Below are 24,747 nucleotides of genomic sequence, written 5' to 3'. Positions count from 1 at the left end.
TGCCTGACTGGTCAGTGCTACTGTCCAGGCAGTGGCCAAGCTGTCCAGGATAGTGGTGAGGCCCTGGAAGGGGACAGAGAGAAGGGATAATTCCAGGCACACACTGTTGAGACGAAACTGCAGAAGGAGTGGAGAGAAAGTAGAGATTTGAAATTCAAGTTGAAATTGAAAATCAATTTAGCACCCAATGAAGAGTGGCTGGCTGAGCAGCTCCTAGGAATGAGAGCTTTTCGAGTTTACCACATCACCCTGTCTCTCACACAGGCTGTGTCCAATGCTTCCTCTCCTTTGCCCGAGTTTGATGTATGAATTGCAGCCATGCTCCATGGGGAGAGTGCATCCAGCAGCCACTTTCATCCCCTCCTCCCATCAGAACCTTGAAAGGGCAAAGAGAAGGGGATTGTGGGAAAAGCTCTCCCGTGGGTGTCTGCCAGCTTGGAGCCTGGATTTGAGGTGGTGGGGAGAAGGGAGGGGCTGGCTCAGGAATGTGGGAGAGAAGTAAGAACTGAACTGTATAACCCTGGAAAAAGATGTTGGAGAAGCGGCAGCTTGAGAGGACTGAATTAAGACTCCAGGCCACTAAAAAGGTATAATATACCTTATCCAGTAGCAGAATACCTGGGAAAGGGGTTGAGGCTGCAGCTGGAAGGGTGTAGGTTAGATTTCAGGATCACATCCCGTTAAAGGAAGGCCATCTGCAATGGAGGTTGGGAAAGAAAGGGAAACCACCTTCTGGACACTCACAGAAAGCCCATCCTTGGGGTTCTGAATGGAGCTGGGATGCTCGGAGGTCTTGGCATCACTGTGGCGGCCGCAGGAAGCCTCTCTGGAGAGACAGTGCACCTCTGCATTGCTGCCCCTTTCTGCTCTGGGCTTCAGGGGCATTGCCTGAGAGGCAGTAGGCATTGCGGTTAAATCCTGGGCTTACCACTTGGTAGCTGCACAAGTCTCCTAACCCATCTAAAGGACAAATAATAGTTGCGGGGGGTAAAAGAGCCGGTATTTGTAAGGGGTCCACCATGATGCTTAACGTGTAAAAGTGCAATTGAGTTGCTTGCTCTGAGCCTTCTCCCTACCTCTGTTTTCACTCTGTCGTCTTTCTTGGCTCCTGTCTTTGACCCAGACCTTCACTGTGGTTGTCTCTGAGCTCTTACACTAGGGTTCTCAATTCCTCTCTCTCTCTCTTTCCTTCTTGTGCAGAGCACCCTTCTGGAGTTTGAGAAGGTGAGGGAATTATTAAGGAGTTTAAGATGAGGCTCCTGTCTTCTTTGCAACAGGCTGGCCACCACCCAAGGCTGAGTCTCCACATCCTTAACCCCTTCTTTCCATGGGTTTTTTTATCAGGCAGATGGTCTGTCTCCAACTCAGATTCAGTAAATATGAACTGAGCTAGAGCATTTCCCCCAAATAGTCTCTTGCCTCATTCTCAGCAACTTCCTTCTTCAGCTAAAGACACCAGCTTCTCTCTACTGGCATATCTCGCCCCTGTCCCCACCATGGCCTTGCCTGTCTCTTTTCCTCTCCTCACCCTGCCTGTCCCTCTCCCTACCCAGGCTTCTCCCCTCAGCTTCCCTCAGGTTTGTGTGCCCTCCACTTCCTCCATCCCCTGGCCAGCCATCCCCCCCGTTGGCCTGGATGCCCACAACAGCCTCCTTAATTCCTTTCTGACACCAGCTTCTTTCTGGATTCGTTCCTTTCCCATCAGGAAATTACCACAGGAATTGTCCTTATGAAATACCAGTTTTATCTTGCCCCTTCCCTACCTAGACACTCCTCTTGGTAGCAGATGAAAATGTCCCAATGACAATTGTCAAGATACTTTATGCCTTTTCCCTCAATTCCCTCCGGCACCCCCGTCTTCTGCTACTGCTCTTTTCAGATCCTACTTTGGGGGAAGCGTATCTGATGACAACCTCTGAACCACATTCCTCCTCCCTAAGATGACAAGGAGCAGACCCCAGGACCCTCATTCCCGTCCTCTAAGTGTGGGTGAACCAAACACAAGAACGTGGTGTGAGTCTCCAGGCCTTTGATACCCTGTCCCACAGACTCCCTCTCTCCTCGCCAGGGATGTGTGGCCCCAGGCTGAGGCTGGGCTTCTGGGCAGGTGAAGATGCGGGAGAGGGTAAAGGTCAGAGTCCAGTCTCAGATGGCCCCATGGTCTTGCGTGTACCCCTGAACAAGCTAGAAGACAGGTGGGGACATCTCCCAAGTGGGGTGGTAGGGACCAGATGTCGGCCTGGCCTCTTTTAATTGCATTTGTCCTAGGACTGTCCCCTCGGCTCCCACCCTGGATCCCAGCCCCATCTTCTGGACCCAGTCACACATCCTCTCCCCATGTCCAAACCCTGGTAGATCCTGTGATAACAGAGATACGGGGCACTGCCCAGAGGAATGAGCAGGACCCCTTTTTTATCTCAGGACCCCTTTATACTCTTCAAAAATTGCTGAAGACTCTAAAGCGTCTCTGTTTGTGTGGGCTATATCTATTGATATTTACTATGTTAAGAATGAAAACTAAGATTTAAAACTTTTTATTAATTAATTTTAAAATAACATTAATAAACCCATTGCATGTTAATATATGTGACATACTTGTATGAAAAATACCGTATATTTGAAAACAAAAACAGTTTAGTGAAAAGAATAGCACTGTCTTACATGTTCGCAAATCTCTTTAATGCCTAGCATACTAAAAGACAGTTGGGTTCTCATATCTGCTTCTGCATTCAGTATGTTGTAATATCATGTCACAAAGCCTCTGGAAAACTCCACTGAATACTCATGAGAGAGTTAAAGTCGAAATGGCGAATAATATTTATTATTATTATGAAAATAGCTTTGACCTTGTGAAGTCTCCCCCGGGTCTCAGGGACCCCCACAGTCCTTGGAACACACTTTGAAAACTGCTGGTCTAGAGGAGCCTCAGAAGGCAGTTTTAAGAAAACCCTGTGAATCTGATGTCCCTGACGGGTCTCCTTCGCTCCCCTTGGTCTTTTGAATGGTTTCAGAGGGAGGCGGTATAGGGACGTGGTTAAACATGTGGGTCTGTACCCAGACCACCTGAGCTTGAATCACAGTTCTACCACTCACTAGCTATGGGATCTTAGGCAAATTATTAAGGTCTCTGTGACTCAGTTTTCTCACCTGCAAAATGGGGCTTTAAAGGAGTGCCTCCTTTCTAGAGGTGTTGAGCTTAGCAAGTGCTCAATAATATGAACTATTACTAAATTCCAGATCCATGTAGGTGAATACACTGCCTCTGCATGCGGAAGACAAGGAGCTGCAGAGATGATCCCCCCACCATCACCCCCACCCCACCCCCGCCCTGCCTTTTAAGAGAGAGAAAGTGACTCATTCAAGGTCCCAGGGAAAGTGAACACGGTGGTCGGGCCCTGAACCTAGGAGTTCGAACTCATAGCCCTACATCCCCCCTCCACCAGACTCTCGGTGGGGAAACAAGCCAAGGTTCTGAGAGGGGAGGAAGCAGGCCTTACCTTTCCCACAGCGATCCACGTGAGCAATCCAGGCCCAGAGTGTTGTAATAGGGAGCCTGGAGGGTAAATAGCAGTGAGGGCTTCCTGACACCAACAGCGACTGACAAGGAAAAAGAAATCCATGAGAAGATATTCCTAAACTCAGATTTTTCTGTCTTGCCTTGTAGGGAGGTGATTCCCTCACTCGGCCCCCACCAGGCAGAGGTGACTAATACTCTGTCTTCTCCCCCTGGGGTTACTGGTCCAGGGCAGAGAGAGCCTATGATTGGGTGACACGTCTTCTCATCTGGTTCCTCTTCCCTGCTCACTGCCTGCAGCCCCTTCCCAGATCCTGGTCCTCCTCTCAGCTCTCCCATCACCCTAGGCCCAGGATTCCTCTCCCCTTCCCCTTTTCCAACCCTGCCCTTTGCGCTTTGGCTCCATGATGCAGAACAAAGTGCCTTGAGAAAGGCAGCTGGTGATGCTGAGGGTCTCCAGCAGGATAGGGGAGGTGCTGGGGGTTCCCTGGGCAGGAGAACAGGTGCCCCTCCCCAAAGAGTGTTGCAGTGGGGTGAGATGGGGAGAAGGAAACGATCACTGGGGAAAAGCTCGTTCTGGCTCTTGATGCCCTGGGCTGGGTTGCAGGTTCCACCCTCCACATACAGGCACAACTCCCTGGAAGAGTCCCCAAGGGCGAGGGACCTTTGTCCCTAATCACTACCCCCTGCTCCCTCTGTAGCCAAATCATCAGCCTCCAAAACCACTGTAGGAGGAGGATAAGAAGGTGGGACCCCAAGAAAGCAGAAACCCAAATACCTGACACATACCCATTCTGCATCCTGGAGGTTCAGACCCCACCCCACCCTGCAAGACTGACAATTCTGACACACAGTCTCCACCCTAGTGCTGGCTCCCAGTTTAGGTTTGAGGTCTTGCTGTCTCTTGCTCTGTTTTTCTTCTCCTACCCACACAAATCCCTTAAGTCAATGGTAAAACTGAGGCAGAAAGTGGGTTCAGACTGCCCAGCCTGGAACCAAGAGGCCTGGCCTCCCAGACTCTGCAACCCCCCTTCCATCCCTACCAGCCCCTGTGGTTTTTTCCATTTGGGAAGTCCTTTCTGGAGAGTGACAGGTCTGGGGGCCCCGGTCTGCTCTCCTCCACGCCCTCCTGGGCAGTGCCCCCAGGGGAGCCCCCGAGCTAAGATCTCCTCAGTCTCAGCCCTGTCCCACCCCCTGCCTCCACCCAGAGCCCCCCAGCCGGCAGCCCCCCGGTGCCTGCCCTGGGCTGTGGGACAGGGAGAGGGCTGAGGGGCTGGCTCTGCATACTAATGTCCTGCCCATTGTCAAAGCCCCTTTGTGCCAGAGAGCTCCATTGAGGCGGCTCCGGAGCAGGCACAATGGGGGCTCTGTCCCTGAGTTCCCCCAAACAGTCACCTGCTTTCAGAGCCTCCCCCCACCACCCCCACCCCCACCCGCCCCAGTGTCCGGAGGGCCCAGAGAGTGCGGGGGGAATGGGCCCAGGGCCAGGGGGGATGGGCAGGAGGCAATCCCCCCACTCCCTGGGCAAACTGGAGAGATGGGCAGTAGACAGGGCAGGCAGCAAAGGGCATGCAGAGGGGAGCGGCCCCAGGCTCACAGGGACGGAGGCAGTCTGGAGATAGAGTTGAATGCAGGTTCTGTGAGGCCAGAGAAGGGGAAGGGGCACTGATGCCTGCCCACTCCTCGATTCCAATGCCCGGCCTCCTCCCACCAAAGGGATACACTCGGGCTCATATATGCAGAAACACACATGCCCGCACTCATCTGTGCGGCCCCACACTCAGCTGCCCTACGCACACCCCAGCGGATGTGCCCAGATGTAGCACTCCGACCCGGGCGCATGGACCTGCACGTCCGCGCCACCCCTCACTCACATATGCACCCGCACACCCGTCCTCCCTGGGCCCCACCCCACCCCATTCCCCTTTGCACCCCTCTGCCAGCCGCAGGCATCTCTGCACCACCCCCCTCGTGCCCTCACTGCCCCCTGCTGCTCTGACACAGGTTATAACAAGTTTGCACTTGTTGTGACCTGAGGAATGTGGCCCTGGGGCGGGAAATGTCCCGCTGCCCCAGACTGCCCCTGCTTATACGTTAACCATGGACACAGCCTGTGCCGAACTCTAAGCACGGCTGCCCCAACCCCACTCCTAACAGGGAGAGAGCCTGGTGGGCGAGCTGAGCCAAGCATAATGGACAGAGCTCTGTGTGTGTGAGTGTGTGTGTGTGTGTGTGTGTGTGTGTGTGTGTGACCAAACCCCACCCGGCCCCAGCATAACCCATCATGAGTATTCATTGCATCTGCCCAGGGCACTGGGATATCCCAGCCCCTCCCAGCCCCATGAGGTAGACAGGTAACAGCCTGTCTGTGTTTTACAGCGAAGCCTGGAGAGATGAGATGATGTGTCCAGGCAGTTGGTGGCAAGGCAAGGACTAGAATGGATCTAGATTTTTTTCATGATCTTTTTCCACTTTACTCAGATGCCCCACCCTGCATGTGGACTTTACCCCCACCCCAGCATGTGGACTTTTTTTTTATTTAAAAAAATTATCAACAAACAAACAAAAATATTAACATATCATTCCATTCTACATATATAAAGCATGTGGACTTTTAACAGAGCCATCTTTTCCCCACCTTCCTTGGGAGTAGTGGGGCCAAGGCAGGTGAGGGATGGTGAGGTGGGAGGAGAGAACAGCAGGTACAGGAACCTGAAATAGGATTCTGGGTCTAGAAAGACTCTCAGAAGGTCACCTTGACCCTTCTACTGCCTTCCTCTTTCATTTCCTACCCCCTGCCTCCCACCTGCCCCGCTCCTACCACTGACTCTGGACCAATGGAGAGAACCCCCACTGCCTTCTTAGAGTTTGAGATCTCTGTTGATTACAAGTCCTGCCCAACACCTGCCTCTGATTGTCACTGCCAATATCCTTATGTCTGTACAAAGATCGGTAAGGGGTGTCTATGCCTATTCTGGTCTGGGGCGTCTTCTGGCAGTCTGGAGGAGGCGCCCTAAAAAAGGCAAGAGATTTGCACAATGGAGTGCTGGGACTTGGGGTGGTGGGTGGGGCCACAGCTGTAGAAACTCCCTTAGATAGAAAGCTAAACTGATAACAGTTTGTTCATCTACAAATATAATTGACACTGATCTCCATGATGCTTTCTTTATATCAGAATTGCACAGAAGAACCTTATTCCTTCCCCGTCTCCCCAGTTTTTATCTTGATTGCTTCCCTTCTGGCGGCTGGTTTCAGCTTAAGCCTCCTCATCCATCTGTCTTCCATCAGGCAGGACGATACCTCCCCCAGCCCTTATTCTCTGGTGCTTCTGCTTCCAAATGTCTCCTATTGGAGAAAGAGACCTGCTCAAAGTAAAACTCCAACTCCTCCCACACACTCGGGTAGTTAGTTATTGCAAGGATTGTGAGCCATCTACCTCTGAATCTAGTTCTGTATCTAGTCAGATACCTCTGCCCCACCTTTGTCCTCAAATGAGGAATATGGATGAGGAATCAGAGGAAGGTTGGATCATGCAACCCCTAGAATTCTCTGCGTTAGGGTTATGGATCCAGGAGCCCTGAGAAGTTGAGGTGACACCTGTCAGGGTAGGTGGCCCAGTTCCAAGAACACACATTATAGGTAGAGGGTACCTATAGGTCTTCATTTCCCCCAAGGGTAAAAATAAGAATAAGTTGCTTAGGCAGCAGAGATACATTTCAACTTGGATAAAAGGAAGAATTTCCTGGATATAAGATATTACCTAGGCAAAAGAAAGGGATGGGAGACGGTGAAGAATTCGCTCTCCCTGATGCAGAGTAGAGGCCTGCCTTTGGTCCCCTAATGAACAAAGACGAGTGAGTCTGAGTAATAGGTCCAAAGACTCTCCAGGTCTGTTTGGACTGGGGAAGTCTCTGTGACTCCAAGGAACTTCCTTGACCGCTTTCACAGCTCTGAGATGGCATCATTCAATCAGTCAGGGTCCTCCTCATAGGCCCTGACATGCTGAATATTCCAGCTCCTCTTGCTGGTGGGCTGCGAGTGGATGGGAGGGGTACGTTGCACACGCGCTGAGCTGCGGCTCGGTTGAACAGGGGAAGGACTCAACAGGTAATATTTCAAAGTTGGCTTCATACCAACTGGCCCTCCACCTTCCCAGAAGCTAGAAACAAGGATCTTGTCAGAAGAGAGAAGTTAGGATGAGGAAGAAAGCCAGGGTTAATTTTATGAATCTGATATAAATTAACAGCTGTTACTAACAGCTGTGTGATCTTGGGGAAGTTACCCAACTTTTCCAGGCCTTGGCTTCCTTTCAGTAAAATGAGGGATGCAAACGGGGTGGCCCCTAAGGGACCCAGCATGTACATTCTGACACAGGACGGTGGAAAGATGAAAAGCACACAGACTCAGGTTTAAGCAGGCCTGGGTTCAACTTGCAGCAGCATCGCTTATGAGCCAATCATCTGGACAAGTTAGCTAGCCTCCCTCAGTCCTAGTTTCTCTGTATTAATGTGAAGGACAATGATGTGACCATCCTCTCAGGGAGGACAGGGTGATGTGGGGCTCGCAAACACTCAGTACAGTTGCCTGGCTCACTGTAAGAGGTGAGATGGGGAAGTCCATGGTACCTGGGAACACAGAGGAGGGACGCCAACCCACACTGCAGGGAGGGGCATTGCAAAAGCTTCCTAGAGCAAGGGGCATCTAAACTAAGGCCTGAAGGAGGAGTAAAAATTAATCAAGCAAAGTGAGTAGGAGAAGAGTCCCCAGTATTTGCGAAGAACTGTCAGTCAGAGAAAGCATGATCTGTTCAACAATTGAGAAATTTATCAGAGCTGGGGAGTAGAGTAGGTTTGTGTGTGAGGGGTGCAGGTAGGTAATAGAGAATGCTGACGCTAGAGATATCAGTCGAAGGCAGACTCTGTCCCACCTATAATTCTAGGGGTTATAGAGCTGGGGTCCCTCTACTTTCCCTTCATTTTCCTTTTCCTAATTTTCTTTCTTCCTTTCTCCCAAAACTCAGTCTTCCTATCCTTGGTCAGGGTGTGCCACATGGGCAAAAAGAAGTACTGGACTCCCCAAGGGGACCCAGTCAGTCCGGGGAGAAGCTGCACATCCAGAGTTGTCTGACTCTTGACAAGTTTTTGGCTCAGGCCTTAAGTTTTCTTCTTCTCTCCTTCCCCATCGTAAAAGAGGAATCTGCCTCCTACAGATGAGTCTGGAATTCTGGCATTGAGGCACTCCTGCTGAGCACCGTGGACCTCAGTTTCCCCACCTGGCCACCTTCTATAGAGAGTCAGAAGAGTGTTGATGGTGGTGAGGCTGAGGGCAGCTTAGAGCGAGGACTGAGGGACATTAGAGAAAAGACTGCTGTAACTTCAGTTACCGTGAAGAGTAAAAGCTGATGGGGAGACTGAGTCAGTGCCCCCAAGTGTCCAAAAGTTGAAGCTGTGATGGAGAGCTCAGAGGAAGGACTTCCCAACGGTAGAGCATGTTACACATTGGAAAGGGGGCTTGAGGGAGGAGAAAGTAAAGTAGAATATCAATCTTAGTGCCTCCTTTTAAGTCAAGAAATACTCAGCCAAACCTCTATACCAAGCACTGAGGAGGACACAAAGATGAACAAAACACAGACAAAGAATCAGTTCAGAAAAGATTCTCCTGATGCGATAGGTGGGCATGGTCTTTCCTGGAAAAAATGGGGCAGAGCAGATGATGCGTATGGGACTGCCCCCGGGGTGCTTTTGACACTGGGGAGTGACTCTTGTGCCTTCTCCCTCCCCACACATTGCCTCTCTAGCTCTCCACCAGCTAGGGCCAAGTCCTCGCACTAGCAGATTCACCTTCTAAGATCACTGATAAGAAAGTATGCCAAGACAGGGGCTTCAGCTGGGACCTAGTCTGCCGTCCTCTCTCCAATCCAGTGAGAATCATGTGGTTCTATTTAGGCCCGGGGACCCCAAGGAGTAGGTCCCATCAGCTTGGCTCCTGTCTGATTTCCCAGACTCTGGCAACAGATCTGGTGACAGCTCAGTGGCTCACTGCCTGTACCCCGAGAATCTTATCTCCTGGGGCCCGGCCATCCAGGGCTTTGAGAAGCCTGTCAGCTGCCTGGAGCCTCTGTGTCTGGGGGTAAGTGGGAGACAAGAGGCTGAAAGGCAATATTTGAGAAATTTCATTCTATTCAGCACCATTTCCATGTACCTTCCCCACCTCTTGGCAGGTTGAGAGGATTCTGGAGGGAGCCCCATCTTGGGGATTATAGGGAGGCAGGATGAAGAGAAGTGAGTTGGAACTCCATTGCAATTCTGAGCCTATAGTAAATCCTACCACACAAATCACTGTTACCCTAGAGAAAGGAGAGAGGGGTAAGAGAAATGGTACAGTGGTTTAGCTTGAGCATCATTATGACTCTGTAATGTGTTAGTAAGCAATGTGAGTGAAAGTCCACTGCACATGGAATCGGAAGTTATGGCTTTACTATTAAACAAATGTCGGTAAGTCACTTTACCTCCCTAAGCTTTATTTCTCAAATTCAGCAAATACTTTTCCTTCATCTGCAAAGAAAACTAACAGTAATATCTTGTATTTGCATCAGAGCCTTTCAGATTTCACACATTTTATCCCATGTCATCCTGACCACACAATGGAAGGCTTAAGTGCCTCCCTAGTTGAGGAAATGGAGCCTAGAGAAATTAAGAGATTGATGAAATTCCCACAGCTAGTAAGTGACAGAGGCCATGATGGCAAGTAGTAGCTGTGACCCAGACCTGCCAGCATAACAAATAGGTTTTATTTGTTAGGGTAACTTCATTTGACTGGAAATGGCTCTCTGTATCCCTGTGTTGAGAAAGATTCTGAGGCTCGGCCAGAAAAAAGTACTGTAATGAATTAGTGATCTCTACTAAGGGCAGGGGGGTGGGAGAGGTGGGGGCGGCAGGCATAGTAAGTGATGGCCCCCACATGCTGTATATTTTACATCCCTGGGCCAGAATCAGACTCAGATATTGGACGTATAAATCCTTCCTCTATATTACTCAGTTAGGTTAAATTCTAAGGCACCAGTTTAAAAAGGTAACTAAGATATAGTCTCTGCCTTCAAAGAGCTCACAGTCTACTGAGAGGGGCAGAGAAATGATCTATTGATATATCAAAATGTCCCAGGAGGTGGGCCACGGTGGCTCAGTGGCAGAGTTCTCACCTGCCAAGCTGGAGATCTGGGTTTGGTTCCCGGTGCCTGCCCATATAAAAGAAAAAAAAAATTCCCAGAAACATAGAGGGAGAGTAAATATTTCTACCTGGGAGCTGAAGAAAGTCGCCATAGTGGAGAGGGCATTGGAACAGGACCTTAAAGGATGAAAAAGAGAACTGCAGGAGCAAAGGTACAGAGAAATGCAAATGGAGGGCAGGCCAGGTTTGAAGAACAAAAGGTAGTTCTTTACCTAGAATGTGGAGTACATAGGGAGAAGCATCCAAAGGAGAGGCTGTGAAAAGTAAAGTGGAGTAAAGTGGTGAAGGATTTTGAGTGCTATGTCTAGAAGTTTGGGCTTCATCTCAAGAGCTGAGAGGTTTCATTAAAATATTTAAAGCCTGGAGCTATGGGGTCAGAATCTTCTAGAAAGGCCCTGTGACAGCTGAGGGGGTAGAGCGAGGAAGGTGAGCCTGGGGCAAGAGCACCAGGAGATCCTTGCAACATTTTAGGTGAAAGAGAGTAGAGACTGAGTTAGGGCAGCCTCAAAGGGGAAGGAAAAAAGTCTCACAAAGGCTGAATTGGCAAGATCTGGTGACCACGGGATGAGGGGCATGAGAGAAACCAAGGATGGTTCTAAGGTTTCTGGCTCGGGCATTAACTGGATGATACTTTTTGAACAAAAAGGAAAACACAACAGACTCCCTTTTGAGGAGAGAGGACATGTTTGGACATGCTAAAATTGAAATGCTCCAGATAGACGGAGCCTGTGAGCAAGTGAACATACAGAGCAGAGGGTAGGTGGAAACTGTGGGAATGGTTGAAACAGGTAAGGAAAGGAAAGTAGAGTGGTTAGAGATCAGAGCCAAGGGTGATTCCTGAGAAACACCAACATTTAAGGGACTGAGGAGAAACCACAGTAAGAAAGACACACCAAAGGTAAAGAGGTAGAGACAGAATCCAGAGAATGGGATGTCAGAGATAAACGAAACTATCCATATATTTAGTGCTTCACAACTCAAGAATTGCCCTCACATATATGATCTTATTTGATTTTCACTATAATTCTGTGAAACGGACATTATTAGACAAATTGGCAGACACAGGTAATGGAAATCAGAGAGGTTAAGTGATTTGCCCCAAATTATGAATTCTCAAAGTTGCAGAGCCACTTAATGGCCAAAAAAAGTCTGTAATAGAGTGAATTTCCACCACATTAAAAGCCAGAGGAGGGGAGAATGTCAGGAATGGACAGATTGGTCATCAGTCTCAAAAGCTGTAGAGAAAAACGCTGGCGCTGAGGACTGAGCAAACACCCTTGCATTTAATGCCCTTGGATTAGAAAGTCAGCTGTGACCTTGGAGAGAGCTTCCTGCAGTTTCAACTGCACCCAGTGAGGCTGTGTGGCTCAAATGGAATCGTTTCTAAAGTGCTTTGCAGACTGCAATGCCCCATATTCTGAAGGTGGTGGTGATTATTATTATTGTTGTTGTTATTAAATATTATTAGATTGAACCATGTGAAATTGCCAGTATGGGACCCATTGGCAATTAGGTTGGGCCTAATAATAAAGAGTGGGCTAGTGAAGGTGATAGTGAGAGAGGCAGGCATATTGGCAAGGGCAGCCTCATGGGACTAAAGAGCCCTTCCCCCTGGTGGTGGGGAGATAAATCTTCAATTATCAGCACAGGACAGAGTGTGGCAGGTGTCTGGTGAAGGTTGAAATTTGCTGGAATCCCCTTCTACCCACCCTCCCCGCCCCACTCCCTTAATGTGGGCCTATCTTCAGTCTTGCCAGTTCCCTCAGCTGTAGTTCTGAGCCTGGAGATGGGGATATAACCTCCCAAGGGGTCTCTCTTTCTCTAACTTCGATATTAAAATGGTCCTCCAATATTTTTCATCAGTTGGTAGAGGTTTCCCCTATGGCAAATCTCAGGGACCTAGGCCAGGTGATGCCAGATTGGAGATCCAGGGCAGAGCTGACATACGAAGAAGAGATCCTGAACAGACATCTTGTTCATCACCGTTTCTATCTCAACCAGTCCAGACCCTCTGTGGAGACTTCCCCAGTGTCCTTAGGAAGCTCTTCAGTATCTCACACCTTACCCAGGAGTTCTTTCTCTCAATACCATTGCCTCCAGCTGAATCTTAGCATTTATTTTTCTAGCTCTTCAGTCAAGGTGAGGAGGGATGAGTTATCATCTCCAAGTAGAAGTTACTAGTTCCTTTGGAGGTGAGGGCCCAGGTGGGGCCAAGCTAGGTGGTGGTCCGTATTGCTGGAGCTGGGGCTCTGGAGTTAGTGTGCAGTGGAGTTAGTGGTACAGCCTTCGTCCTCAGTTGAACTCTGCACAGTGCCAAGCTCTTCACAAAGACCAGCCCCACACTGAACCCAGGATGTACAGCCCTGTTGTCCAGACGATGGGTAGGAGCAGACACTGTGGCTGGGTGATGACAGGGGGGACGTGTCCTGGGGCTGGGTTGAGGAGTTGGGAGGGCAGGTGCATTAAAGGGGCAGTGTTCTCTCTGCTGCATGTGCTGGGAAGTCATCTCCCTCTCCAGCCTGGGAAAGAGAGATCCTTGAGACGCCACCTCCTCAGCAGGAACACTGTTCCCTTCTTGTAGGGGACAGAAGGCAATGCCTGGGGATTGGGGTGGGGGCAGAAGGATTAGTACCGATCAGCCCACACTGATGGGTTGGGGTAATGTCTGAACAGAGAACATCTGACATGGCCCCATTTCTCTGTCCCTCCCTCTCTTGACCGGAAAACACACAGGTCAGAAGGGCCAGACAGAGGTCACAAGCTACCAGGAAATGCTTTGAAGGCTATTATCCTTTTTTTTTTTCTTTCTTTTTATTTTTTTTATCAGACTATGAGAACTTTCCAAATGTTAATACAAGGAGAAAAAAAAAGCCTATTCTTCCCTGGGCCAGTGCCTCGGTGTCAGGCTAGGGCTGGAGAATGGGAGGGAAAGGGGAAAGAACATCAGAGGGTAGGGAGACCGAGGCAATAGTGACTCAGCTGGAAAGTCAGGTCATGGACACATGCACTGCCCTCTTTTTCCCCACATCAAGATTTGTGTGCATCTGGCTCTATTTCCATTTGTTTCTTTTCCTTGGGGCAGGACAGGAGAGAGATTAATCAATAAAGACATCATTTGAAAAGAACCCCAAATCCAGCTCCATTCTTCTTCCAAGACTGTGGGCTTACATAATCTTGCAGTGCTTTTCTTACTGGCCCTCCTCTTATACCCTCTCCTTTCTCTTCTCTTCCTCTCTCTCTTATTAAAAACACTTGGAAGCCCAGAAACGCTTCCTTTCAGCCCCCGATCTCCTGGAGGCCTCTAAGGTCAGCCCTCACTTTTCAAGTTGGAATTGGTATCCAAAAAGGAGATGGTATGGTTGGTGAGAGGAGACCAAGTAGCTGTTTCCTCTCCCCATCAAGGCCAGGCGGGGGACAGGACCAAACCATAGTGGGAGGAACTCCGGCCAGACATAGTTTTTTTGGTTTTTTTTTTAACATGGGCAGGCACCAGGAATCAAACCCAGGTCTCCAGGATGGCAGGCGAGAACTCTGCCTGTTAAGCCACCATGGCCTGCCCGTAGACATAGTTTTAAAGTGAGAAGAGATCTTAATAACCTCAAACAATACCTCCCACCCACAACACAATCTGAAAGGCAGGAAAGCAAGATTTATACCCCAGAAGATGCAAGGGCTTAGCCATAACCTGCCAGATACAGATTGTACATCTTTGAAATCTGTTTTGTCTTTACAATTATGCTAATTTTTCATTCTACTTCTTCATACATTGTTTAATATGAAAATAATATTTCCCTCAAAATACTTTAGTAAAATCGGTATCTCAGGAAAATACACTAAATTTGTTCTGTGGCTTTGCTCACCTCCTGGCCTATTACAGCATGCCCTACTTTGAGAAGTGTAGAACTAACACAACTCCCTTCTTCCATAACTGAGGAAATAAAGGGCTGACAGTTCTAGTGACTTGCCCAAGGTCACAGCTAGTGAGTGGCAGAGTTGAGATTAACACCTAACTCTCTTGCTTCTCAGTCCAGTACAATTACCACCAGGCAGTACTGCCTCTAAGTTCCTGGTAGGGTCTTTTAAAATTGTTTTTATATTTTTACTGATAAATCTTCACACACACATATGTTCCATACATGGTACACAATCAGTGGCTCACAATATCATCACATCATTGTGTATTCATCACCATGATCATTTTTTAGAACAATTTGGGTCACTCTAGAAAAAGAAATAAAAAGAAAAAACCTCATACATACCATACCTTCTTACACTTCCCTCTCATTGACCACTAGGATTTCCATCTACCCAATTTATTTTACCCCTTGTTTCTCCTATTATTTATTTATTTTATCCATATTTGTTTTTACTCATCCCTGGCTGGGGTTTAAACATCTTGAAACTGATTCTCTCACTCTATCTCCAGAATATTGTACATGGACATAGAATATCTGAGATAAGGGTGGGCTTGGAGCCCAGTCTAGCCACAGGTTCTCAGGCTGATAGTGCTTAAAAACTTTCTTTTGACACACTTGAGCATGATGGACAGATACCAGGACAGAGAGTGAGCGAGTACTGTAATTCTCTATTTCGATCTACCTAGTCATTTATCTATACCCAACATGTGATTGGTTCAAGAATAATTCAAACTAAAACAGCTGTATTGGTTAATGGCTATAGTGAGGATTCTCTCTCTCTTCTTGGAAACCATTTCCCTTTCTGATCCCATTTCCAAATCTCTAAAACAAGAGGCTCTTTTCTAGAGAGAAGAAGGAAGAATAGGAGGCTTTGGCTTTGGAATGCCTCTATTAATGTGGACACCTAGACCTTGGTATGTAAGAGAAGAGTAGAAGTATAAAGTATGATAAAGAATTTGAAAGTGAGGTTTGTAATTAGATGGATAGCACACTACTCCGTATAGCATCTTCAAAAACCAGATCACCAGGTTGAGATACAGGAGGCTGGAGAAACTATAAAGGGAAAAGAGAGACTAACCAGATAGATGTGTAGGGAATGAAAAAGACAAAGAAGCTAAAAGGAAGAGAGAAGCTGGGGTGGGTGGTGGGTGGGGGATTTGAATAACGGACAGAATGAAACACAAGAGGGGGCGAGCAGGGCAACACAGATGACAGGAGATGAGAGGAGAGTTGGGTGGAGAGTGCAAGAGAAGGAACTAGGGTGAATAAAGACATGACATGCAAAACAAGGAACAGAAACAATGGGATCAAGCCACCAGAGGAAGAGTGTTGCTTCCAACCATCAGCATACAAACTGCACCTTGGGTATCATCGCTAGTGATTTTTCATGCCAGGCTGGCCCCTGATGACTTTCCAGCAGGTTCTCGATATCATTTTCTCTGGATGTTGAGTGTTGAGCTTGCTTACTGAAGGCAAATTCTAATGGAAAGGATTTTGGAATCTAGCCAGAACTAGGTACTAATTCGTGCTTTGCTACCTAAAAGTTGTGCTGCCTGGGCTCTCTGAACCTGTTTCCTCAACAGTAATTATAAAGATAATGAGACCTATTTTATGGAGTTGTTGCAAAGATAAAATGCGAAGGGCTGTCCTAAAGTAGGCATTCCTAAATAATAGTTCCCTCCCTTTCTCTCTTCCCTTTCCCCAAGCCAAACAACTTTGGGAAGGAGAGCTACTCCATAGCCAAAATAGAAAAATCACCTAATGGCTGTCTGTGAAAGGAGCCCAGCAAGCTAGAGTACTATGCAGAAGAGGCCAAAGTTTTGTATCTGAAGCTTGTGGGAGCCACGGGACTCTGCACCCACACTGTGGCTCTTACCCCTCATCCTGGAGGCCCAACCTCTAAACACATGAAACCGAGAACAAAGCAGAAGTGTGTTGAGGGATCAGAACTCAAGATTGTTTTTCTAGTTTGTCCTATGAAGGTCTTTTATGTGCTCCCAACATTTCAACCAAAATGAATGGCTCCTTATTCCCTGGCTGGCCCCGGATTTCTTCAAAGTTATACCTTTTGCTCATGTCGCTCCCTTCACTGGAAGGGCCTTCTCTCTGGATCCCAAACCCCCACTCTCCAGGGCCAAAATCTTGCCTATCATTCATGCCCAGCTCCAATGCCATAAATGTCTTCCCTGAATGAGGCCGTGAGACATGGAGGCAGAAGCTCAACTCTTGATTTTTACTTCCTAAATATGTTTCCTGGTCAAAATAGGGATAATAATGTCTTTATAGGGTTGTCTGGAGGAATTATATGAGGTAACATTTTTTTTAAAAACACACAAATCATAGCCCAGTGCCTAAACGCAATAGGTGCTCCAGTCAATACTTGTTACTTACCTTCCCAGTCCTGAGCTCTTGAGCAGGATTTCACAGCTTTTGTTTTCAAACTCCCCTAGCACTTTATCAATACCTTTTTTTATGGTACTTATCACACTCCCTGCCTGATTTTTGGTTGCCTCTCTTATTAGATTGTAATGTCCTCAAGGGAGACTCTTCATCTGGTTCATCTCCATCATTTCAGAACTTTGTTTGGAATGAGGCACCCAGTAGATGCTGAAAAAAAAAGTTCATTGTATGAAAACGCACCTCAAACAGCATGGGTCTTCCTATGTGGAGGGCAACATCATTACAGGTGAAAACATTGTCCTTGTTTGCATATCTTTCATTGTTGCTAATCAGTTATCTAGGGTTTCCATGTGTACAAGGAAAAAGGGGAAAATCAAGAGAAGACACGTGACAATCAGATGAATGTTGCAGTGAGGAGGGAGGTGTTTAAGGTAATCCCAAAATTCTGAGAATAGGCAACTGGGAGGATGATGGGACCATTAATTATTTAGGGAACTGTGCCAGTTTGAAACTATTACATACCCCAGAAAAGTCATGTTCTAATTCTGACCAATCTTGTGGAGCCAGACCTACTGCTTAGGGTTTAAACTTTGATTGGATTACTTCCATGGCCATGTGACACACCCAATTGCGGCTGTGACCTTTTGATTAGATGGAGATGAGATTCCACCCATTCAAGGTGGGTCTTGACTAGTTTACTAAAGAGTCCTTTAAAAGGGGAAACATTTTGGAGAAACTTCAGAACAGATGCAGATGCTTGGAGAATAGCTGCTTCAGAGCTCACAGAGACACAGAGACACAGATGTTTGGAGGTGCTTGGCTTGCCAACCAAGAGAGCAGATGCCCTGACTTTGGTAGAGCCCAGCAGACGTCACCACGTGCCTTCCCATGATATGCTAAGCAAGCCAGACCCAGCGTTGCATTCTGGAGAAGCTAAGTGAAGGCCCTACAGATGCTTAAGAGAGGAAACCACTGGCATCAGAAGCTGGAAGAAACAGAACCAGGAACAAGAACCAGCAGACGCCAGCCATGTGCCTTCCCAGATGGAGAGTCAGGGATCAATTTTAGTCACAAGAGTTACAAGAACAGTGTTCTTACTTAAGAACATTCCTGTGTTTAAGAAAGGCTCAGATAAATCCATCCATTCTGGGGAATAAAGGAGTCATGGGCTTTTAGGTAAAGAAAGAGTTCTGGGTAGATCTATCAGCATGAAGCAGTAGGTGGGAGTGGTATTTGCTGACATCACTATATGTATGGCTTTTCTTTGTTTTAGGGAGACACCAACCATTAGTTCAATTCTTAAAGGAAAAAGAAGGTGAATGTCCCTCTTTTTTTTCTTTATCTCTTTTCACCATTCAGGCTGGTCCTGTCTTCACAATTCTGTCCCTGGTATCTGACTGGAACTGTTTTGGGGGAAATAGCACCCTCTAGAGGAAAAAGTGTGTATATTTTGGGTAAGGCAGCAACAAACCATTTTGAGTTTTGGCCTGCTTCCTTCCTCAGGGACCTGGCCAGCTTGCGGGTCTAGTTGATTGTTTACTTGCTTCTGACTCTGACCACCATGGAGAACAAAGCTGCCTGGCTATGGGAGATAGCATAACAGCTGGGAGCAGCAGATAACAGCTGGAGGTGGCAGATAAAAAAGCTAGCAACAAGCAGACACAACAGCTGGAGGTGGCAATCATAACAGCCAGAGGCAGCAATGAGGCAAGCCAGTAGCCCAAATCTCCAAAGCCTTGACTGGAGTATATTGCGTCAACACAGGGCTCTGGAAGCTCCAGTCTCTATCTTCTTTGTCTCAGCTGTGATCCTCTTTACAGGATACCACAAAGGTGCCTCCAGAAAGCATAAGACCCATGAGAATGAACCTGAGGTACACAGAAGCTGGTGCTAAAATTAAAATGTTCTGGACCAGGAGCCAGAAGACATGGGCTGTTGTTTCAGCTCTGCCATTAATCTGATGGTGGTAAATCTCTCTGAGCTTTAGTTTCTAATGATGCCTTTCCTGTAGGATTAAGGATCATATTCATATTCTGTAAAGTAATATATAATCACAGACTATTATTTTGAAAATGATGAGAAAACTCCAAGAGCTTTCATTTATCCAGAAACACAGAGTCTCCCCTCAGCACAACCTAGGACATTGATGAAGGATCCCTGAATGTCACCATGGAAAGTGCTGGGGTAGAGGTAGGGAAGAGGAGGCAGCCTTTCTGATCCTCCATAAGTATAGACAGAAGCTTAAAGACAATCTTTCAACCTCCCATTCAAAGCTTAAATCTCTATAGAGTCTCTGCAAAGTGTTTGTCTAACCTATCCTCAAGCACCTCCTGGGATGCAGCACTCTTGAGAAGCTCTTTCCAAATCTGGACAGTTCTTACAATGCTCTTTGTTATATCAATCTGGAATCTTTCTTCCTGTAGTTTGAACTCACTAGCACTGATTGTTCCTCTTGGAGCTCAAAGAACTATTCCAAAACCTCTTTCATGATAGCTCTTCAAAGCAAATATTTGTACACAGACATCATGTCCCTGTGATTGACTATTCTGAATAGATTTCCCCATTTCCTGTAACCATTTCCCATATGATCTGGTTCTAAATAGTCTCATATTGTAATTGTTTCTTGACACTTGATATTGCAGGTGTGGGATGAAGAGAGTGGAATAAAATCAATTACTTTATTCTAAATACTTTAAAGTAAATGCAGTTTAAGATTCCATTGATTTTTTGACAACCAAAGCCCATGGATAACTCATACTGGATTATTTTCTGTTAAAATGCTTCATGGTACTGATTGTTAAATCACATCTTCCCAATCCAGAACTTGTTCATGTAATTTTTGGATCTAAGTACGTAACCCAGTATTTATCTTTTTTGGTAGATTGGGCCCACTCATCTAGAGCCTAATTCTTCCTCAGGCTTTGTATTTGGAATCTGCCCCCACTTGGTGTCATCCACATAATTGATGGCCATGTTCTATAATTTTGAATAAAATTAGTGTTAAGAACGTAGAATAGGACAAGGCCAAAGATGAAGTTCTGTGGTACATCACTAAAAAACTGACTCCAAGCCATCATGAGCCGCTGAACAGTACCACTGATTTTTAGTCACCTAATTAGATTAACATTCTATTTACTTTTCTCTGCCTTATCCCCAACAACATAAGGAGAGATCTTAAGTTTTGCTGAAGTTTAGCTACTTCATCGAGTTCCTCTGATTTACCAATTTACAGCCTGCCATAAAAGGAAAGTGGATTAGTTTGATGTGCCTTGTCTTTGTAAATCTATGTTGGGTGCTATTGATAACTGTCTTTCCCCCACATTGCCCAGGTATGGTCAATCTTAATATTCCATTCCTTGCTTAAGATCAATATCTTACCTGCTTGTCTGTACTTTGTAAAATGACCTCATTTTTCTTTTTGAAGATCAAAATCATGTTCCTCCTTCTCCAACCTCCCAGGCCTTTCTCTGTTCTCTAATAACACCACAAAATCTCTCATAGAAGCTTCACATTTTCAAGCGTTTGAGGATCAGATGAGAAAGCATACTGGTGTGTAAACTTTATAATGATATATTGATGAAAGTATTGCTAATATTGGTTTTTTAAAAAAAATTATTTGTATTACTGAGCCCTGCTTGGGTTCTATCTAAGAATTCTTCAAACAGGAGTGGCAGAGAGTCCCTTTGGCTCTAAAGGAACCAGATATATTTGGGAATGGATGGCATCCAAGTCTGACTGAGTAGATTGACTTGGAAAAAAGTTCCAAATAGGCTGGGAGGCATCCTGGTTGCCTCTAAGCATTTTTGAAGTTCTCATCCCTTGGTGATCTCTAATTCAGTGCCCATTTGGGTGGTCATATAGATGGACCCACATGATTTAGAGTTTTCCAGGGGGATAGGGCCATAGAATAGGCAGAGTAGGAAGGAAATGAGAAAAGAATGATAAAATGAAATGGTTCAGACTTCTTGGAATGGAGAATGTGATGGGTCTCTTTGTTCTTCAAGATCTGGCCTCCCCATAAGATCCGGCCCTCTGAGAATCAGAGACAAAGGGCTCAGGTGCTTAAAATTCTTTCTCTGCTGGAAAAGTACAAGTTACTCCTTGAGCAAGGTTGCCAGGCACCTTGTATTAAGTGAACTGTCTCCTATTTCAGCACCATGTCCCACTTTCTGCTATTAGGACAAATAGCAATCCTGAATTTTAGCTTGTGGACTTAGCCATGGACTAATATACACTCTTAACTCTCCTACTTCATTTAGTCAAGAAAATTTTGCCACCTACGATGCAGCATTTCCCCCAGTCTTTGGGAAAAATGTACCAGCTGCCAAGAAACTTCAGCATGTTGTTTCTACCTTTTTTTTGTTCAGATCCTGTCTGCAGCCTCCCCAGCACCACCTTACCCTAACCCAGGCAAAATTTCCCAAAATGATGCAAGAGATTAAGAAGAAGAAGAATTAAATGGGCTGGGTGCTTGAAGGGTAGAAGAATGGGCAGTTTCTGCTATTTTCTAAGCCAGATTAATATCTTAGTATTACCACTGGAGATGAATTTGGGGCTAGAGAAGACAGTGGAGATATTATGGGTATGTGTGTGTTGGCCTGGAAGGATATCAGTATGATAACCTTCTTGCTGACGCCATTCATGAGGAGGGGGAGTATTCAGAACTTGAGATCTTCAAAGAACTGGTTTTACTGTGAATGGAGATGAGCAGACCTCTCTTTAGTCTCACTCCTACTTTAAGGAACTGTGAATTTATTACTCCTTCTATCCCTCTTCTCAGTATTATAACTCTCACGCTGTACTGTTTTGCTTTCTGAACAAAAGCATATTTACTTTCTTTCTTACTAGACTGTGTTCTTGGAGAGCAAGGATGATGTCATTTTCATCTTTGACTTATAGGCACCTTGCATAAGTGCCTGGCGTATAGCAATGCTTGATAAATATTTGTCAATGAAAGAACAAATAAATGATGCTAAAATGGATGCTACTTCCTCCTTCCCATTAGGCGGTGGTGAGGAATTGGCTGTACTTCTATAATAACCTCTATTATGCTGTCTTGCTCCCTACAGATGACATCAGTTGCCAAGGTGTATTACAGTCAGACCACTCAGACAGAAAGCCGGCCCCTAATGGGCCCAGGGATACGAAGGCGGAGAGTCCTGACAAAGGATGGCCGCAGCAATGTGAGAATGGAGCACATTGCTGACAAGCGCTTCCTATATCTCAAGGATTTGTGGACAACCTTCATCGACATGCAGTGGCGCTACAAGCTTCTGCTCTTCTCTGCGACTTTCGCAGGCACCTGGTTCCTTTTTGGTGTGGTCTGGTATCTGGTAGCTGTTGCCCATGGGGACTTGCTAGAGCTGGGCCCTCCGGCCAACCACACCCCCTGTGTGGTACAGGTGCACACGCTCACGGGGGCCTTCCTCTTCTCCCTTGAATCCCAGACCACTATTGGCTATGGTTTCCGCTACATCAGTGAGGAATGCCCACTAGCCATTGTGCTTCTTATTGCCCAGCTGGTGCTCACCACCATCCTGGAAATTTTCATCACAGGTACTTTCCTGGCCAAGATTGCCCGGCCCAAAAAGCGGGCTGAGACCATCCGTTTCAGCCAGCATGCAGTTGTAGCTGCCCACAATGGGAAGCCTTGCCTTATGATCCGAGTTGCCAATATGCGTAAGAGTCTCCTTATAGGCTGCCAGGTGACAGGCAAACTGCTTCAGACCCACCAGACCAAGGAGGGAGAGAACATCCGACTCAACCAGGTCAATGTGGCTTTCCAAGTAGACACAGCATCCGACAGCCCCTTCCTTATTCTACCCCTTACCTTCTACCATGTGGTAGATGAGACCAGTCCCTTGAAAGATCTCCCTCTACGCAGCGGCGAGGGTGACTTTGAGCTGGTGCTGATCCTAAGTGGGACAGTGGAGTCCACCAGTGCTACCTGCCAGGTGCGCACTTCTTACCTGCCGGAGGAGATCCTTTGGGGCTATGAATTCACGCCTGCCATCTCACTGTCAGCCAGTGGCAAGTACATAGCTGACTTCAGCCTTTTTGACCAAGTTGTGAAAGTAACCCCTCCTAGTGGTCTCCGTGACAGCACTGTACGCTACGGAGACCCTGAAAAACTCAGACTGGAGGAGTCACTAAGGGAGCAATCTGAGAAGGAGGGCAGTGCTCTTAGTGTGCGCATCAGCAATGTCTGATGGTCTGGATTCTCCTGCCTCCACATCCCTCTGGTCTATCTTCCTCTCTCTTTTGGCACTCTGGGTAAGGGATACTACCCAGGTTTCTTGGAGAGCCCCCAAAGCACTTATCTTCCACTCCCTCTTCTTTAACCCAGTGGCCTGTGGGGTAGTCTAGCCATGGAGAGTTTGCTCCCATTATCTGCTTTCACCTTCCCCCACCTTCCACCCAATACACACATATTCCTTAAACCAGGATGGGGGAAGGGGAGGGAAGATTAGGCTGAAGTGGCTTAGAAGGCCTCAGCCATGCTTGGAGACTCACATCAGAAGGACCATGCAGTTGGATGGATAGACTTCAAACAGAAAGTCTGGTGATTTGAGGCTGGAGCCCCTTCTCTTTCTACCTTTCCACTTAGTAAGTTCCCTAAGGCAAGACTCTCTGACAGTCACTTTAGGGTCTGTGCCCTCAGAAATATAGGACCCTGGAATCAATGTATCCTGGGGTATTTACCAACTCCTGTTGAAAGAAGCCAGTGTTTTATATGGTATAATTTCTGTTGGTAGCTCCTAACCATAACCTAGGACCTTGGTCGCCCCTATTTTTCCCTTTCTTATTTCTCAAGTGGACCCTCTCTCAGGATAGAGTGTTTTGTTCTGAGAATTGGGGTTGACCCCAAAAATAGAAAACACTTAGCCATAACCACCATATCTGTATCCATCCTGGATTAAGAACTCTCTGGCTTGAAGTGACTAATACGGAGCTGATGTTCAAAATTTTGAGCCTATCCTTCAGGCTGCCCTGGGATGAAGATTTCTTTCCCTGTGTCCTGTGAATGGAATGACCATTGCCAATGGGTTCTCCTGGGGGCGGGGTGGATAAGAAGCCCAGTACCGTGGCCCTATGTAAAGGTCTGAAATTATATTCCAGATTACATGATATCTGTCCTCTCTTCTTTCCTGCCCAACCCAGATCCTTCTTCCCTTAATCCCAAAACTGTGGAGGATGGGGAAGGAAATGCAAGGGCTTCCCTCTCAATACTGATGTTCAACTAAAAACTAGATTCACCAGGTACAGATTTCCCAGGAAAAGTTAAACCAATCCCACCAAGTAGGATGGGTAAAGTCTCTTATTTCCAGACATCTGTACAGAGCCTCTGATAATCAGTGATGCTTTGTTAAAGTTTGGGCAGAAGCAGACCTTTGTGGTTGACAACTACAGTTCTCCTTACCCCTCCTGGTGCTCTCCTGAAAAGTGCTACTTAGGTCATTAGGCATTGCTGGGAGGGGAGGAAATTATACCTCCCGATCAAATAACTATGTTTTCCTTTAGCTATTCCTGAGACTTAAGGCAAAATAATGAGAATCAGTTTCATCTACTCTCCTTTGCTATGAGGCCAGTTTCAAGCAAGTTAAAAAGCATACTTTAAGAGTTAAGACTCTGCTCATTCTTTATTCCCTAAGGAGTGGGTGCAGAGGACTGTTGGGGGTAGGGGGAAGT

The 24,747-nt window shown here is 46.9% G+C and overlaps 1 protein-coding gene across 1 annotated transcript; it reads left to right on the top strand.

The window, feature by feature from the left end:
* Positions 1–504: 504 nt before the first annotated feature.
* On the top strand, positions 505–24,142 carry KCNJ10 (potassium inwardly rectifying channel subfamily J member 10). Its single transcript, XM_077156610.1, has 2 exons — positions 505–587; positions 22,128–24,142. Exons 1-2 carry the CDS (start codon positions 531–533, stop codon positions 23,265–23,267), a joined length of 1,197 nt encoding a protein of 398 aa, XP_077012725.1. The 5' UTR covers positions 505–530; the 3' UTR covers positions 23,268–24,142.
* The last annotated feature ends 605 nt before the right edge of the window (positions 24,143–24,747 follow it).

This window comes from Tamandua tetradactyla, chromosome 4 (genome assembly GCF_023851605.1).
Source record: "Tamandua tetradactyla isolate mTamTet1 chromosome 4, mTamTet1.pri, whole genome shotgun sequence".
NCBI lineage: Eukaryota > Metazoa > Chordata > Mammalia > Pilosa > Myrmecophagidae > Tamandua > Tamandua tetradactyla.
This window is presented reverse-complemented; position numbering and strand designations above follow the sequence as displayed.